The 18877-nt window shown below is 49.2% G+C and overlaps 1 protein-coding gene across 2 annotated transcripts in view; it reads right to left on the reverse strand.

Moving 5' to 3' along the window:
- BOC (BOC cell adhesion associated, oncogene regulated) overlaps positions 1-18877 on the reverse strand; it is a 54884-nt gene that overhangs the window by 18845 nt on the left and 17162 nt on the right. For both annotated transcript variants that reach the window (XM_036391955.2, XM_036391948.2), the window contains 2 exons: positions 4209-4376; positions 3563-3841 (listed from right to left, as the gene is read on the reverse strand). In XM_036391955.2, the coding sequence (XP_036247848.1) occupies positions 3563-3841; positions 4209-4293 (364 nt within the window). In that variant the 5' untranslated portion in view covers positions 4294-4376. The remainder of the gene's footprint in view (positions 1-3562; positions 3842-4208; positions 4377-18877) is intronic.

Below are 18877 nucleotides of genomic sequence, written 5' to 3' on the forward strand. Positions count from 1 at the left end.
CTCCCTCCCTCCCTCCTGCCATTGCCTTTGGGGAGTATCTGCGGAGAGGCCTTGGCGAAGGAAAATGAATGGGGCTGTCTTCAGAAAGCAGCTTCAAATTCCTGGGGGATGCCCAGCCCGACCCTGTGCAAGGTCACTGCCCAAAAGCTCCACATGCTGAGGCCCAGCTTCCCACACGTGCTGCCACAAGGCCGAGGACTGACCTCACCCATGGCACTGATGGAGGGAACAGGGCAATGAGCCACCCTTGCCCACTGCATTCCCGAGACACAGGTACCTGCAATCCCACACCCCCGGCCACAGGGACACTGGAACAGGTGGAGTTTTTTTACTGCACCCCTCATCTATTTTTCTGTTTTGTGTTCAAATATCATGGCTATCCAGGTCAGGCTTGCTGCTGTGTTTGATGCCCTGATTTTCTATGCATACAGATGAGTTCTGGGAATTACACAGCTCTCGTTACCTCTGCTCATCAGCCTTGCTCCAGCCCTGCACTTCAGTTGCCCCTGTGAGCTCCATGAAGAGCTCCTCACCTTCCAAGCCTATAGCTGTTACAGAACCAGCCCTCAGCACCATGTACAAGTCCATGGTGGAATCACTCAGCCCCACCAGAGCCCACTGCAGCTGTGCCTTTTACATACAGCACCCCTGCCCAGGAGAGGGGCTGGGGCAGGGCTTTCTGGCAGGATCGCAACTTTGCCACCGAGAATCAGACACAGAAAACATTTCTTCTTTGCAGCTTTCATTCATATGAAGGCTTAAAGCCTGGTTTGGAAAATCAGGGATACTCCTGTTTTATCCATACAAGCTGTCCCAGACTGCAGTGCTGCCCTGGGGCCTGCAGGGCTGATCTTGTGCACCACAATCAGGCCAGCACTGATCAGCAGGTGTGACCTGCAGTGACCTGCACTGATATGCCATGGGCTGCCAAGGTGCTCCAACTGCTGTGGAGCTCCACTTCATTTCTAACTGGACCCAATGGTGCCCAAGTGATGCCTGAAGGGCTGCTCCCTTTGTCACTTCGTGAAATCTTTCCCTTCTGCAAATCCCTCCTCCCTCCACCTCTTGGATATACAACAGTTATTTTATCTCTGCAGGAGAAATTAAATGCAAGTTTCAACCAGCACTCTGAGCCAGGGGGAAGAGAGATGGCCTCAGCATCACTCTCATCAGCTCAGATGAGAGAAGGAGGTGTGAGTCCCAGGGCTACACTGAGGCTGCCAGCACTGCAGTGATGGCTATCTGCTTGCTGACTGTCAGCAAAGCACAGCAGGCCCCAAGGGACTGGGCACACAGAGCCTGGGGCATTCCAGGCTCCTTCCTTCAAACAAGGCCCAAAGAAAGGAGGAGAAATAGCCTAAAGTTGGCCAGACAATTTTACCTACACTCCTCAAAACCTAGCAAGTCACTTCTTCCAATGACTCCAGGTCCTCTTCCAAATATAAAACCAAGCCTTGAAAATGTTTCCATCGCCATCCTTCCCCCCACTGCTTTCATTCACACATTGCAGTTTCACTTTCCCCTTGCCATCCCAAAATAATTTTTGGATGGAACTAAGACTTTCACAGGGTTTTCTTTCAGCCCCAAAGGTTATCGGGAAGAGATTTATCAACTGCAAGCTGACCTGCCAGGGGCTTTCCTCGCACCACGGTCGCCACTGAATCAGCTCTGAGCAAGGTCCTATAGAGGAGGTCTGGAGCAGGATAGAAAGCCTGGGGCACAGCTGCTACCAAGCTTTCAAACTCAGCTCCACCACCAAGTGGTGCTCCCTGTTCTTTCAGAGCAACACCACTGTTGCAAGCAGACTCCAGCTCATGAACATGAGACTGGTTATTTGAGCCTCTCCAGAAGATTCTCCTCCCACACCTTCAGTCCCACACCTTCACTGGGATGCCCTATCTCTCTCTTCACTCACTGACTGCTGTATGTTCCCCATCTGGGTGTTCTCTATCACCCGAGGCTATCCAGGTGTGTGGGATGCTCTGCCATCCCCAGCTACCCCTGAGGATGAGGGACCTGTGCAGCACAGCACAGGGGTTTTCCACAATGGATTAGCTGCTTGATCATCCAACCTCTGGCTCCAGTTTTGTGAGCTCCACTGAGTGGGGCTCCTGACTTCCTCTCAGAATTGCGTTTGCCACAACAGGGACACAGCAATGGCCAAGTCCTTCTCTTTTGCACACACTAGGCAAAGGTAATTTGGCTCCTGGAGAAGGCTGATGCCCTACTCAGAAGCTTTGATTTGTCCTGAAGGACATTATGGGGCCTTCTGGTGCCTTAGGACCTGTCCCCCATTCACTGCTAAAGCAGTCAGATAGGTCAGACATACTTTTCCCAGGAGACCAGAGCTGGTGGTAGTGGGCTGGGATGCAAGTGAAAAAAGAAAAGGGGATCAGCTAAGCAGGAGATGATCAGGATGAGGAGCTGTGCACACCCTACTCTCCTAAATTCAAACCATGCCCTTGGTAATCCCATCCACCTCTCTCCTCCTTTCCTTCTCTCTATCAGGCCACCAGCATACACAGCCCCCTTTCTGCTCTGGAATGTGTTCTCCGAAACTTAATCTCAGCATGGGGCTCAGGCCAAATCCCCCAACAGATTCGGCCCCGTGACAACTCCCTCCCACCCTGCTTCAGAGTTCAGCAACTCTCTCCTTGCTTTCCCTAGTCTCCTCCTCCTCCTCCCACCCTGTCTGGCCTAAACATTTCACTCCTGATTAATGTATCAGTGACAAGCCAAAAGTTCTTGGCTTTAAAGCAAAGCCAGCCCCCACTTTGCACAAACATCTTCATGTCTTCATTTTCTTAAGACTTAGCCCCAAACTCCCTTTTGCTGGGAAAGATGGAGCCCGTTCTACACTCAGGGACTGTCACTGCAAGTCAATGGCAGCCTCCTCTGCACACACTTGCTCCACCAAACACTGTGTGGATTTCTGAGAAGGTGGGGTTCTCCACTGCTCTTTCTCACATGCATCCAGATACAATCCCTTCTGGCCAAATACATACAACATGTGGCCAAAACCAGGTGCTTGTAAGAAAAATTGCCCACCTAAGACACCTCTGACCATGCACACGTCTCCCAGTGCCAGAGGGCAGCAGTGAGGAGCACATAAGCTCAGGAATAGGAGCAAAGTCCCTTGCTCAGAGTTGTGTCTCAAGAAGGCAGTAAAACGTAGCACACACTAACCCTGTGTGGGCAGCAGCCCCAGCAGCAGTTGGGCCATCAGCTCCAGCAGGTACTACCTATAAACTCCATCAATAAGTTAGGAACCAGAGGAGGCAGCCTAACTGTCAGGAAACACAGCTCAGGCATTCCCTGGTCTTGCAAAACCTTCTCCCTGAAGGACAGATCTGCAGCCTATCACTCAGGAGAAGGATAGCTTGGGTCAGACTGGGCCACACCATGTCATCCAGTCCATGACCAAAAATGCTACAAAAGGGCCTATGCCAAAGGAGTCATCCCTTGATGCCAGCACGAGCAAGCAAGAATGGATGAGCCTCTCAAGATGTGTGAGCAATGGCCCAAGCAAGGCAGGGGCTGTCGGCGAACTAAAGCTACTCACTAGCTAAGGTTACCACTGCAGGGACACTGGCAATGACTCCTTCAGGCACACGAGCAATGCACTGGTAGCGCCCCACGGTGCGGTTGTTGAGAGCCATGATGATGAGCTTCCCTCGCTCCACGTGGATACCCAGCACCTCGTCTGATCCAGCCAGCTCCTTCCCATTCAGTCTCCAGGTGAGGTTCACGCGAGGGGGGTCCACCACACACCCCAGACTGACTGGGCCTCCAAGCTTTTGGACAATAGAAGCAGGTTGCACTGTGACCTGCAGAGATTCACCTGCACAGAGGGAAAAAACGGGAATAAGAAAGCTCTGTGAGACTCAGCAATAGAATGGACAGAGGAAAAAGCTGCAGTGCTGTACTATTTGCATTCCAAGTGGCCTTTCCTTGTGTTGCACCATCCCCTGGAGTCCTCATACACCCACCCTAATTTTTAGAGATGAACCTCAGCCCATTTCTTCCTGGCACTGCCTGAGAGAAATGTTCGACTCCAAATGTATCCTCCTCTGGAAGAGGGTTTGAACCTAAACCTTTGGTCAAGGCTACTCAGGGAACAGTAGAGAGAGGAAACCTCTTTGTCTGTGAGGCATGGCTACGCTAAACAGCACTGAGGCAAACCAGAATGGGTAAGAAAAGACACTCACTCAGTTTGGCAAAACAGCTGGCAGCCACAAGCACGAGGCAAGGGATGGGGGACATGGGCCTCTTCCTTCCACGTGTCATTGCCATCCCATGTGCTGTGACCTGGGCTGCCCAGGGAAGGGTCCCATAAGCTGCCGCAGGGGATGCAGTGGATTTGTGGCAGTGGATTCCTGTGGATGACAAGAGAGACAGGATGGATGAAACCCAACCCTGCTTGGCTTCTCTACCAACATCCCTAAACTGCCAGATTCACCAAGCCAGTGGCCTGAGGAGACTACAGATGCTGATGCAAGCATTTCTCTTCTCCAGGCTCTCCCGCAGGCACAGTTGGGAGTCTCCCAAGACATCCCATCCTAAGTACACACGCACACACAGACACACAGTCTCCTGCCCCATTTTGTACTTGGCACAGTGAATGACAGCGATGCACACCGGGCAATTTTCAGGAGCAAAACACAAACATTTCCAACAAAGCGTCACTGAAGATATCCACTGAGTGTTGCTGCCACTTCTTGGCTATGTCTGGAATATATTCTATTTTGAACACTAAAGTAAATGAGCAGTACAAGTCCACTCTAACTAACTAAGAGACTCAACCTATGAAAATCCTTCAGATTAACTGTTCTGCCTGAAACACACCACCTATTTTAACTCTACACAAACCACCAGGTTCATACTTGAAAGTGTCAACTAGCCCCAAAAAACTAGAAATGTAAGGCCACCTGTCACAACCCAGGTTGCTGTGAAGAGCTGCATACTGCAGCAGCTGCTTTGGAGACCCATGAACGAACACTAAAGCAGACAAGCCAGGTCAGGGGGATTAAAGACCTCAACAGTCACCCCAAGAGACATCTCAGATGTCAGACTGAGTTCATCTTTAATCGAAGGCAATAGGCTGAAGTCAAGAGGAGATTTCCCTTACTGGCATCATAATGCAGCTATAGGATTTTGAGCTCCCTTCAGCTGCAGCACTAAGACGACCTGCAAGCCTTAGGGCACTGAAGAATTGCTCCTGTGGCATGCCTACAGGGAAGAAGCCCAAGACCAAACCCAAAGCAGCCATGGCAGCCAGCCCAAAGAGCAGTTACACTGCCTGCTCCCCCTGCAGCAAACAGCTCATTTGCCACAATCACCATCCTCAGGAGCACCTGACTCTGCAGGGTGGTATTTCCTATTTCCACCATGGTCACTGCTTGAGCTATCACCTGCTTGAGCTATCACCTGCTTGAGCATGTGTTCTCCATACCCATCTCAGTCAAAAAAGGGCACAAGTTCCTTCAAGCATAACCCCCAAAATTAAACCTCCTAACTCCTAAAGTAAGGACTGACACATACTCCCCCTGAGATGCTTGGTGAGTTGTTCAAGGCAAGGCTGATTACTGCTAGCAAGGAAACCACACATATTTGGGGAAATATCACCAAGCTACTCTCAAATTACTTTGCTTGGCTTTTGGTGACAGCAAAGGTGCAGAAGTGCAGCACAGGGCAATGTCCATGGCCAGCATGCTGAGATGCACATTGTAACAGCAAGAATCCAGCAGGCTGGCTTGCATGCCTCTCTGCAAACTGGGCTGTCCCTCTGACAGCCTCACAAGCTGTTCCTTTCCCCCTCCCTCCCACATCCCAGAGCTCTGCTTGAAGGAGAAGTCATGGAAGAGACACATAAAGTTGAGAAGAGGAAAGAAAAACCTCCTCAGAGCTGGTGATTTCAAAAGGAAGAAACACCAAGTAAAGCAACATGCTGCTGGAGTTTGGAAAGGCCACAAAGAGCATCTTTACATGGCCCTTTGCAGGCCAGTATGAATCTAGTGCACTGGCTGGCCCAAGGCAGCTCTTTACAGGAGTTACAGGATCATGGGTATAGTGGCTGTGAGGCTAAGATGACAAGCCCTACTGAGAGGCAGAATAAATTAAGTCTAGCTTGGCATGGCCCAATGTGGCTTCCAGGCATCCAGGAGCATGGATGGACTTCAGACATTGGACATATCCTGAAGGCATCCAGAGAAAACACTAGGCCATACTCCAGCTACTGCAGGCCACAGCCCCGCTACATGTGGAAATCCCTGTGGGTAACCTCCAGTGCCAAAGAGACAAGACAGCAACTTCCCTCCCACACACCTCACCCTTCTTGGTGTTCACTCTCCTCACCTGAGAAGAGCGTCAAAATTTCCCCCACCAACCAGCACATAGTGACTTGACAGCTCCAAGTCAATCAGGATACTTTAGTCATTGACTTGGAGACCCATCTGAGTTGCTCAAGTTTATTTCTCCATGTAAGACAGCCACCAAAGCACCCTTCATTATGCCACAGCCACCACGGGGAGTCACCACTGATGATGGCTGTAAAAGTGCCCTTGGTCTGTCCATACCACAACATGCAGTGTTGACACCACTGCTGATGCACAAGTTAAGGTCACACTAATTACACTCATCTGGAAAAGACTTTGAGGTAGTTCAGGCTTAAAAACACCTCACACCCTAATGTTTACTGGAGATGGAAAGCCTTTCACTGATGCAGTAGAAACATTTTGGGGTAGGACTTACTGTCTGGCTCCTCAGCATTGGAAGCCTATGGAGCAAAGCTGACTCATTCCCCCTATCTGGATGGGTTTGGCAGCAGGATGGAAAAATGTTGGACGGAGAGGAGTTGCTCCCTGGAGCCCAGGCTGACGAAGGGGTTAGGCAAAGATATTCCAACCAGACCTCCCTGCAGCTCTGCGTTGCACAGAGCCTCTGGCCAGAAGGGCAAAGCCAAAGGCACAGAACTGTGCATGAGACCCCTCGTGAGCTAGGACCACCCAGGCACATGGATGCAGTGACTGAACTGGCTGCCCCCAGGTCTGTGAAAAGATGAAGAGCAATAGGTGGGGAGAAAAAAAAGGGAGCTCAAAAAATTTGGCCACAGCACTAGGCAGATTGAACAGTATTGAGCAGAGAATGAGGAGAGAAGGTGTGTTGCAACGACTGTATGTATGGTACCTCCCCAAACCTCCAGGCAAGAGTACAAGCTCTAAATAGGGACATGTGGCCATTTCTTTCACAGCTGAGTGAAGTACAAAAAGTAAATGGCCAGCATAAAAATAATGAGGAAAATGAATGAAAACATCAATTCCAAAAGAACTATTAGGATCCGGGGCCAGATTTTGAAATTCTCAGCTTTTACAATTGAAGCCAGATTTTCAAAAGCATTCAGTTCTTGACATGCTGAGCACTCCTGAATAGGCAACCAACTTACTTCGATGCCTAAATGGGAGCTGACCTCTTTTGAAAATGCTGTCCTTAAGCAGGCTGCAATAGTGCAAAGCAAGGAACTTTATTAATCAGGCAGCTTTCGATCTGCCTCCTGTCCTGCCAGCAGCACCAGAGTGGACTGCAGTGGGAAAGAAGGCAGAGGTGGGAAGTGGAGGAGACCCCAGACACCCCAGCTGACTTCCCAGAGGTGGTGGACCCAGGGGCTGAACCAGGGGCTGCAGGACTGCTGCATGACAGGGTCCTGCTCTGCTGCCTCCTCTCCCCAAGGCAGGTAGCTTGTGAAGTGCCCCTGGTTGCCAGCACTTCTGCAGCCACCTATAACACCACTCCTGATAGCTCCTGCTTAATTGCTATCTAGGAAAAGAAAGAGTTAAAGTAATTTAAAGAGATTCGAGAGGGAGGGGAAAAAATTTTGTTTGTTTATTTATTTTAAATTCTTTCCTGCCAGGTTAAAATAACAATTTCCTGTCGGTGGAGCTCTAAGTCCCTTTCAGACAGCCCAGTAAATCAAAAGAGGGGCCATTAAGAGAACAAAATTAACGAGAGCTTAATCAGTTAAGGAGGGGTGGTGGGGGTGTAAAATCTGTCGGCTCAGCTTCCCACCACACACCTAAGCCCAGCGAGGCCCCTGCCTGCAGCCCCAGCTGTGCCATGGCGGCGGACGGCACTGCAAAGGCAGCGGAGCGAGAAAGGAAAACCAGCGGTGAAGATATAAAAGGGAAGAAAGGCCCGCGCCTGCGCGGGGGGGTGACAAATCTCGAAAGGAAAAAGGGATTTGAATTAAGCACAGGCCGCAGGAGAGGTGTTTGCTGATTAGAAACTGAAGGTTTTACTGAGGAAATGCAGCTCACAGCCCCAAGCCCCCTCCTGCTTAACAAGGGCCAGCCAAGCAGCCCTTGTTACTGCCACATTGCCTGTAATTTACAAGGCTCCCAAATAGGAACCAGCCTGTGCCCCAGCTCCGGGGCAGCATCCCGCAGCACACATCCCAGGCAGGGATGGATGGGAAGGCTGCGGGAATGCCCAGGCAGACCGGGAGCTGTGTGGAGTCACCGAGCACATGGCAGCAGGCTGGGGTTGTGTCATTCAGATGGACCTTGGGAACTTCTTCCTGCAAGGCATGAACAGTGGGAAGGGGCAAGGACTGCTCTGCACCGAGGGAAAGGCTGCAGCAACTTCAGTCCAGCCACCAGCTGGGGACACCCTGGGTGACTCTGGAGAATTCACTGCAGCTGCTCTCTTTTTCCAGCAGGTCAAGCAGGGACAGTGAAACTCCCAGCTCTCTGTTTCATACATTGAGACCTCAGCTTTTCAGAAAAAGCAATGTCTTACACAGTATTATGAGCCAATTTTACTTGTAATCATTACTTTTTAATACAACACAGTAGTTTTTTCCTGCCTAAAGCAAAAACCACTGAAAAAAAAATGTGAAAAAGAAAAGACCAACTGCACCCCTTTGTTTTACAAATTGAGGAATCTGAGGGCTAGAAGAGGAAGCCAACCTGGCCCAAGGTTATCCAGTAAAGCAGTGGCAAGTGGGGCTGGAAATCAAAAGCTCTCTGATTGGAACCTCCATTCTATCAAGCAAGTTGTTCTTGGATGCTAAATGTTTTCCATCCCCTCTGAAAAATCCCACTGTACAACTGTATAATCCTCTAGCTTAAAAATACTGTCCAGGTGACATCTTTGAGCAGATCAGCTGCAAAGTCCCTGCAGGATTCCTGGGCATGGACAGCAATCTGGACATCCCTGACTGCTTCTCCCTGACCCATCAAACAGTAACATCCCACAGGGCAAAATTAACCTCTACCGAACCCCTGTCCCCATTTCAAAGTATTAATTTCACACAGATAAGTTAGGCTCATTTTCTCTGAAAGGGTTTGGGAAAAGGACAGGTTGGTGCAGGACAGAAGCTCCTCTCCCACAGAACATCATGGGCAGCTGATGGGGATGGGTGTGCAGATGCCATAAGGAGTGGCAGGATCCCAAATGGGAAAAGGCTGATATCAGGAGTGGGCAGAAAGGCAGAACCCAATATTATACCACTATGTTTGAAGTCAAGGAGGTAGCACAGTGTTTGTGGAAAAAGGGATAAAAGCTTGCCCCTTTTTCCCTCTTGTAGCACTGAGAGCTTCTGATTTCAGAGTGCATTAGCTCTTTTAACATAGCCCTTGACTAACTGTATGAGAGGGTCACCTTCTCCCTTTTTTAAAGCAATTAAGCAAAAAGACTCTTTCAGTGGTTGCTTGTGAGCTCAGAGAGTCCATCAAAAAGCCACAACAGAGAAAGCCTGGGATAAATTCATGCTCATACTCAGAAAGAAAATATCCAGAATAAAACCTGGCATGGCAAAACCACCAAAGATCAGTGAGTTTTCCTAAAAACTGCAACTGGGTGACCCTAAAAAGAACCACAGTTTAAATTCAAGCAAGTCCTGAGAAATAGACACCTCTTTAAAAAATAAACTAAACTTGCAGGGAAAACATCTCTTTTCCTTGAACAGAACTGCTCATGCAAACCATACCAGCAACAAACCAAACATGCAAACATCTTTGTAACTTTTTTGTCTTCCTCAAGATGAAGCTACTTCCCTGAGCAGTTTCTTTCCATAACAGCCTGCATCATCACCAGGGAGAGGACTGGGCATGCTGGCTTTGACTTAGCAACAGGATGCAAAGCCTTCTCATAGCCTGTCTGACTTTTGCTCATACCCCTGAGGACCCAAGGCCTGCAGTTTCTGGCAGCTCTCCATCCAATAGCTCCTCTGAACTGAGCGCCACTTTCCAGCTGGCATTGATCAGGCTGACTTTGCTGAGACCCAGAAAACCCCTTCACGTTGGCATTTCATCAGCCAGCAAGCGTGAGGCCTCTTGAAGAAGAAATGCCACCCTCACACCTGCCACAGGCTCCCCAGTGTCACCACAGCAGTGACACAGCAGAGGGTGAGCCTCACCTTGGGCGCTGCCTGTGGCATGGTAGGACCTGTCAGCTGGGGACAGCTGTAGTGCAGGCAGGCCACGGATGCAAGGATGGCCTTGCCCCACAGGTACACGTCCTTTTTTCCACAGTTACCGGGAGAGGAGCCCTGTGCTAAAACAAGAGTATACACACTGGCTTTTGCTGCCCCTTGGCGTGCCCTGAAAGCAGCTCCAGTCCTTGAAAAGACAAGGCTAAAGCGTAAGAAAAAAAGAAAATCCACCTCCTTTCTTCAATATCATGCTCCCTAGACACTTAATTTCCCTCTTTCACCCACCCCCCCCCCCCCCCCCCCCCCGGCTTCCCCCTCCATTCTGAGTAAATTCAATTTGACAACCCTGCTAATTGGATAAACGCTGCTCCCTACGCTCCTTTAAGGCTGCCCGCTTTTCTCTCCTTGTTTTTGGAGGGCGATTGTGGCTGTTCTTTAACATGAATTCCATCTGCTTTATTTCTCCTCTGCCCATTCAAGACACCTCCTGAATATGTATGAGGGGCTGCGCCCCCCCACCCCTTTTCTACTCCATCCCACCTCCCTCCCTCATCACCCCCCCACCCCTCTCCCTGCCCTCTCCCATTGCCCGGGACAATAACCCCCCAAATGCCCCCTTCTCCCACCCGGGCCCTTTTGCTTTAGATAAACACAGGCAGTGTCAAGTGTGAGGAGGGGGGGGGAAGGATGGGGTTCAACTGCCAGTCAAGCCTCGGGCCCTCAATGAAGCCCGGAGGCCTACCCTAATCTGCTGCATGCTTGCCATATGGGAGCTGTGTTGCCCTGGGAAACACTAACAGGCAGAACGGAGCTTAATAGAGTCCATATTCATTGTAATGCAGTGAAATGGCTCGAGGGACTATTGCCCCTTGGGTCTGTTTTCATTCTTCTGTTTCCCCTCTTTCTTTTCTCTCTCTCTCTTTTTTTTTTTTTAATAAATTTTTTTTCCTCCCCTCCTTCTCCCCCTCCTTTTTTTTTTTTTTTTTTTTTCCCCTTCTGTTTTGGTTTCTTTTTTTCTCCTACTTTCTTCCTTTCAAAAGGACGAAGTCCCTGGAGAGCTCTAATCTGGAGAGGCTGGGGGCTCCCCGAAGGGCTGCCCAGCCGATGGGGCAGGAACGGGAAGGGGGAAGGGAGAGGGAGGAGGTGGTTAGGGAGGCGAAGGAGAGGTGGAGGGCAAGAGGAAAGTAGTAACTAATAAGCATGCAGCCAGCCAGCTGTCAAGATGCTGACAATACTGCTCCGGGTGCAAAGAGCCCGACAGGCAGCGCTGGCACGGAGCTGGCGCAGGGTCCTCCCGGGAAGTGCCTGCCTCCCCTAAGAGCCGTCCCGAACGCGGCACAAGCGGCAAAGAGGAAAAAAAAAAAAAAAAGAAAAAAAAGAGAAGGGCGCAGATGGAGCGTGCTGCACAGCCTCTTCAGAAACAAAGTGCACCTAGGAAACAGATGTTGTTGCTGCAACAAGCCTGGAACTACTGGCTGCTCACTGGCTCCTTCTCCCAAGTGTGTGCCAGGAGAAAGGGGCCCTGGAGCAGCTGCCAGGGCTGCCCCCGTGGCTGGGACAGGCTGTGTCTCCAATCAAAACCTTTCAGTCCAGAATCACTCTCAAACTGGAGAGCTACTACAGTTTTACACCAACTTTTCCTCAGCACTCTCCATCCTTCTCATTCTTGATCCACCTGTAGACTCTTCCGCCTCGCAGCTAAGGTCCCAGTTTAGGGAGCTGAGGAATCCTGAAAGGGGTGTACATCTGCAGCACTTACAGAAGGGTGCAGGCCCTGAATTCAGGAGCTTGATTTTCAAATGGCAGAGAACCAGCAGAATTGCTGCTATCAAGATCATGCTGCTATCGAGATCAAGGCCCCACAGAGGTGCAGCTCAACCTACTCTCTTGCCAAGGCTGGTGTCAGGAAAAAAGGGTCAGGATCCCCTTGAAAACCACATCAATGTAGTAACACACTTGTGATGAGTTATTTGCTCTGGAGTGTTTTCAGTTTTTCTCACAACTTCGATAAACTCAGCTGATGTGCAGCAACAAAGTCTCGCTTTTTTGAGGCTTTGCTATGGAACAACACTGAATCTTCATTGTAAGAAATATTTCAGAGGAGGCAGCAGGAAAGGGGTCACCCACTGATACCAGTATGATGTGAAAACACACCTTCAGTCTCAGAAGCAAGGGATTTAGTGCACTGTATTGCTTGCCTGAAGCAATCTCTCTTGCCACATCAAAACAACACTTGCTTTATCATTCCATCACAACTAAAGCGGGAGATCAGTGTCAATGCAGTCAGATGCTGTACTAAACACAGAAGAACAATCCCATGTCCTCTAGACTTCACACCATTGGGTAGAAGAGTTAGTTATTTTAGGATGCTTGATACAAGCACTAAAAAAAATTACCTGTCCATACCTTTTTGCTCTTTGGACAAAGAGGAAAAGCATGTAATAGAGAGAGCTGGGAATAGGTGAGAATGTACATCTGGACAAGAAAAGCCCAGAGAATGGCTCTGCTGGCAACTGATGCAGTGGGACCCACAGGATGGGTGGTGAGTGCCAACTGATGCAGGTGGCTCTGGTCTGGGCTCCACCACTCTGAATCCTACACCAACATGAGCTGGGCCTCAGGTTGTTCCCTCCCAGTCAGCAGCTGCAGTGGAGGAGGGTGCAGGGACCGATGGGCAGTTCCCACCAGGAGCTGTCATCACACAGGCACAGATGTGCCTCTGGGTAGTTTACATTACTCAGGGCACTGCTTTTGTTTTTCCCTTCTCATCCTTTGCAAACAAAAAAAAACCCCAAACCTTGAAATCTGATGTTGAGATTCTAATTGCCTCTTGGGTTAGGGAGAGGTCAGAGAGAAGGCAGGCCCGGCAGATGTAGGGGAAGTGATGCCAGGCAAAAGCCCTCAGAGATACTAAAGGGAAGTGCGGAATAAAGGTGACAGAAAATAAAGAGCAGGAAAATTAAATTTAGATGACAGGGTCAAGAAAGAAGAAATAAAGGAGTTGGATTTTGGCAGATTTCCTCACGTTGCATTTGTCCCCACTGCTTCAGGGCAATGACATGGCAATGCCATAGCTCACTCACCAGATGCATATCCAGGCTCAAGTCTTTTTCCTGTTTTCCTCTGAGCAGGGGCTCACCTCACACCATCACCTCTCAAGCAATTCTCTCTCCCCAGCTGACACTTAATTTAAATGTGCCCTGCTTGGAATAGCAGGAAAACCACTCCTGCTCTCCACCAGAAACTCCTTGCTGCTCTGAGACAAAAGCTTAAGACTTCTGCAGCATGCCCTGGTCTCAGCGAAACAGCATTTTTCCATGGAGAATTCCATGGAAAAATGGACATCTAAATGTCCAAAATGGACATTTAGAGACATTTCCATCACCACCATAAAGAGAAACTGCCTTTTAGTTTGCACTCCTTTCAGGATGCTCTTATCCAAAGCTGTTTTCACTCTCCATTGCTTCCCCAGCAGGTCTTGGGGAACACACACAGGCAACTCTCACTCCCTGACTACAGGACATCAAGATGTTGACCAGAACAACCATTTTGCCACTGATGACGCAGCAATGCTAAAAAAACCCCAAACCCTAGGCTACCTAATATCACCCTATGGCCTCCCTGCAGCCACAGCAGTGGTCAAGAATGGGAAGGAAGACCACAAATCATGGCAAAGGTGGGACATGGAGCTGCCCTGAAAAGACCCATCTCTATTTTATTGTTTCTGTCACGTGATGGGGTCAAGCTTGCAAGAGGACAGACAATAAATATCCCAGCATCCATTCATGCTGGTAACCACCAGCTGAAACACTCCTCTTTCTGTATAACATGAACCAAAGCACAGAGGAGTGGGGGACAAACCCCACCAGTCAGCATCTGCATGGAGCACAGCAAGAGTGCTCGGGGAGCAAGCACATTTCAGTGTCTGTCAGCTATGGCCATCTGCAAAATGAGACTCAGAAGCTCTTGTTCACAGAATAGATCACAAGCCAGACACAGCAGCTATGGACACTTTTTAAGAGCAGCCCAAATCTTCATATGCCTAAACATGGGATACCTTTAAGTACCAAACTAAAAAAAAAAAAAAAAATTAAAATCCAAATAATCTTTGTCTAGGAACAATAGAAAAATCTTGTCCATGTCCAATTAGAAACAGTAATAGAGTGAAACAAATACATGAATAAAAAAACCCCAAACCACAAACCAGAAAAGTTCACAGAAACTGCCAGTGACACTGTTAAGCCCTCCTTGGGGCAAGCTGCCATGGGGAAATTTTCCTGTTGGCAGAGCAAAGACTTGGGTAGCTTTCCTAGGCTCTGAACCTTCCAGTATGTACTTGAAGAGAAAGGGTGCCTACAACTGCTGCAGCAAAAAACTAGCCAAGCTTATCATAAACCTAAGCCAGTGGCACAGGAGAAATACCTGCTAAAACAACACATCCCCTGGATTATAACAGAGGACTTGATTCTACTGCCACCAAAATCAGCCTGATCTTTGCCATGACTTCAATGGGAGCAGGCCTAGAAACTGCATTAACAAGCACAAGGCTAGTTTAACACAGTTGACATCAAAATCCAGAAGAGCACACAAAAGAGACACGACAAAGTACTTGCCAGTAACGTCAATACAAAGTTTAATCCCCAGATGGCTGGCTTTAGAGACATCCCCATCACCACCATAAAGAGAAACTGCCTTCTAGTTTGCACTCCTTTCAGCAATGACTTGTTGCTGGGATGCAAAAGAGCACAAGCCCATTTTTCTTGTCCTTTGAAGACGGTATTTAAAAGTTGGGGATTTTTTTTTCTTTCCTAAATTTGAGAATAAATGGGAGTTTTTCCTCTCCATAGCTGTCACTAAATTGCTTTTCACTAACAATAATAATTTTCGTTATGGGAGCAGGTCAAAAGCCTCTAGAACTCTCTGCTGGGACAATTTTCCCCTAGAAGACATGTCACTACTCCAAAAAACACAAGAGGAAGCTCAAGGCTAGCAAAACAAAGGGACAGAAATGACTGTCCATAGAAAATGCTCTGGCTTGCGCCAAATGCTGAAGGTGGGGTGCAGGGATTAGTGCTGAGTGCCAGAACCCAGATGGGCTGAGCCAGAGCCCTACTTCGTGCCATGATCAGCAGCTGCTATGCTGCTCCAAAACCCCATGGGGCTCACCCTGAGGTGAAAAATCATGGGGGACACACTCACAGTGGGGTCTAAGGATGGCTGACAGATTTCCCCTCTTCCCAGAGATGAAGAGGAGAGGGCTGCATTGTTTAGGCTTTTTTAAAGGTTGTGTTTGCATGTGATTTGCCCCATTTATCAGCACAACAATAAACACGCCTTTCCAAAAATGACGGTCCCGTTGAGGACAGTGAGCCAAACACGGCAGGAGATGAAGCAAGAGCTCAGGTCACCCTGCACAGATGGGCAGGGCCGCCATAAGGTTTCTCTCTGTTCACAAGGGGATGCTCCATAACAAAAGGATGGCAAAATGCTGCTGCCTCAGAGCCTGGGAAGGGAGACTCACCTGCTGTGCCCCAGCCAGCTCCTAGGACACACCAGTAAGTGCCACAGCCAGCCTTAACAAGCAGCAGCAGCGCCCCTGAGGACCAGGCACAGCACAGACCTGCCCCTGGCTCCCCACTTGTCACTGCTGCCCGTTCACACTCGAACCCACGCCAGAAGCACCACATCAGAGCCGAAGGCCCCTCCCCAGGCCTTTCACACAACAAGCATCAGCAGCAATTCCAGCTGTAAAGTTTGCTTTCCTTGACACAGTTTACTTTCTCCATTCCCCTGCATCCCACCCCTGCCACTTACCCCTCACTCCAAAAAGGCTCTCTCAAACAGGCTTAAGCTTTAAACAAATAAGGGCTTGACAAGCAGCAGCCTGCTCCCGTTTCCCTCCCCACCAGCCCTGCTCTCCCGCCCCCCCCCCCCCCCCCCCCCGCTGCCTCCACCTCTGAGCCGTGGCGCAAGCGGAGTTGGCGAGCGCCGTGCAGGCATAGAAAACAAACACGTGGAGCAGAGCCAGCTGTGAAGTTGGATTTGGCATACGCTGTTTGCAGAACGAATAAAAGCACATGAGAGAAGAGGGAATGGGAGAAGGGGGACAGACTGGGGAGCCGGGGTGCCCTGGGCTCAAGGGGAGAGTGTGACTCCAGTACAAAGCCCTGGCACATGCTTGCTGCAGGGTCTTGTGCCCTGCATGGAACTGGAGGGGGGAACAGTCCTACAGACACATTTCCTGAGCTCTTTGGCATCACACTTCCACACCCCTTTCCTAGCAAGCTGGACTGTTTTTGCATGTGCTTGCCCTCCCTCCTGGGCAAAAATTAGTGCGTTCTGATGCAACATGTGAAAAATAAACGCACTTTTACCCCCCGGGGCATGCAATTCTCCCCCTTTCTTTCTTTCTTAGGGTTTCTATTTCCATTGCACATTATGCTCCAGGGCCCCACAGCACAGGAAACCCTGACCCAACTGCCCCATCACCTCAGCTGAGATTACATATGCTGAAGGTCCACATTTACATTAATCCCCCTCCCAACTGTCCCTTTCTGTAAGGGTTTCAGACAAAATATCCCTCCCCTTAAACCCAAGCTCTCAGGAGATGTTAGCCCGGGTATTATTTATTATTCTGCCTTCATCTGTCTGGTCTAGCCATGGGAATGGCACTGGAAGGCTTTAGGAATAGATCACCTATGGCCTTACATCAACACTGGATCCATGCAGGTTTTCCTCCCTCTCCCAATTATCTCCAAGCAAAATGAAACAGAAACGTATGCACTCTGCCTGGTTTGGGGCAGAATCCAGTGATTTGACGTGGTTTGCTTGTGGTTTCCACCCAAAACCATAAACCAGCCCAGGTTTGCTTGGAAGGTCCTCAGCTGTGTTTGGAGGCTGTAAGAAAAGCAGCAGTGTCCTACCTGGTCTTGGACCCTGTCCAAAACAGGCCAGCAGCTGGATGGATTAACAGCCCAGCCTGACCACCCAGACACCTGCAGACATGTTTTCACAAGTCTCATTACCATCCCTGAAACACAGTAAGGACTTTACCCTCTCCCGGCCCGCTGTGAACACTTGTCCCTCAGCATCACTCCAAACCACCAAACTGACAACAAGAGACAGTATTTGGATAGTTTTCTTCCTGAGAACTACATTATGGACCCCTGATCATGAGCAAGGAAGGTAGCTACCTTGGAGAAATATTGCAATTGCTTTTTTGTTTTGGGGTGGAATTTACTGAGACACCTAATACAGCCATGGATCACTGCAAATAAAGCATTGCTCAAAACCAACCACCCCACTCCTATCTCTCTCCCTTTTGGAGGCAAATTAGCAAGACAGAGATGGATAGAAACTCATAGTCTTGGAGGTTATGATGCCACATTTCTGAAATTGCCTCCTCTGTTGGACAAAATATACCCCCACCCTGTGTCTCAGCTTTCCAGGCTGCAAGAACAGGAACAGCAAACTCCAGCTGGTACAAGCAGTAACGAGATGAACATGAGTCAGATAATTTCAGATTCTCATAGAAAGGTGCTAGACAGGTATGTAGTGTTATTATCTCTACTGCTTCCTGGTAGCCCCAGGATTTTTGGATTAGTAAAATACAGATGTCAGCATCTTGGGGATAGTGCCTCAGTAACTGAACCAAACAGGGAGCGGCATGCTGACTGCAACAAGGGGAAAATATGAATTTGCAGCGCACACAAAATATTGTGGTTAAGGGAGACAGATACCACTGACAACAGGGAACAGGATAATTCATTGGGGCTTGTCAGACTAAACTTTCTGAAATCAGAGACTTAGGGAAAGTGTTTGTCAAGCAAACATTCAAACATCCAGCTGCCAAGAACTAAGTAAACAGAGAAGGAGAAGTAGCAGAGCCAATGTGGCACCATTTGCAAATACCCCATGATCATCAGTCACAGGCCAACTGAGCCCATCAGCAAGCACTAGTGAAGCCAAGGGGATGAATTACTGCAGGAAGACCACCAGGGTGGACAAACAATGAGAAATTTACACCTTCAAAATGTTTTCATCTAGAATAAGATTTGCAGAACTGGGCAGGTGTAAGTACAGCAGTCTGTGTGGTTCAGTGGACACCTTCCTGCACCACACACATGCAACTACCTGGGCACATGAAATAAAGACAAAGTCCAGGCTGAAAGCAGTCCTCCAAGACAGTGAGCAAAAACCAACAGCTCTGGTACCATGCATTTTAGTCCCACTTCACCTGAAAACCTGCAGTGGTATTTACTGTGCTTATGAGGAGCCTGAAACCAGGGCCAAAGATTTGAGGGCAAACCAGCTGATCCCAGCCCTGAAGCCAAGGGTGCCAAGTGGCACTGGGCAAGTGAGGGGAAACACTGGTCTCTGCTTCCCACCTAAGTGCCTATCCATCAGTCAGGGCTTTACTCCCATGGTTCACAAGACTGCTGGAAAGGGTAC

This window comes from Molothrus ater, chromosome 2 (genome assembly GCF_012460135.2).
Source record: "Molothrus ater isolate BHLD 08-10-18 breed brown headed cowbird chromosome 2, BPBGC_Mater_1.1, whole genome shotgun sequence".
In the NCBI taxonomy this organism is placed as follows: domain Eukaryota; kingdom Metazoa; phylum Chordata; class Aves; order Passeriformes; family Icteridae; genus Molothrus; species Molothrus ater.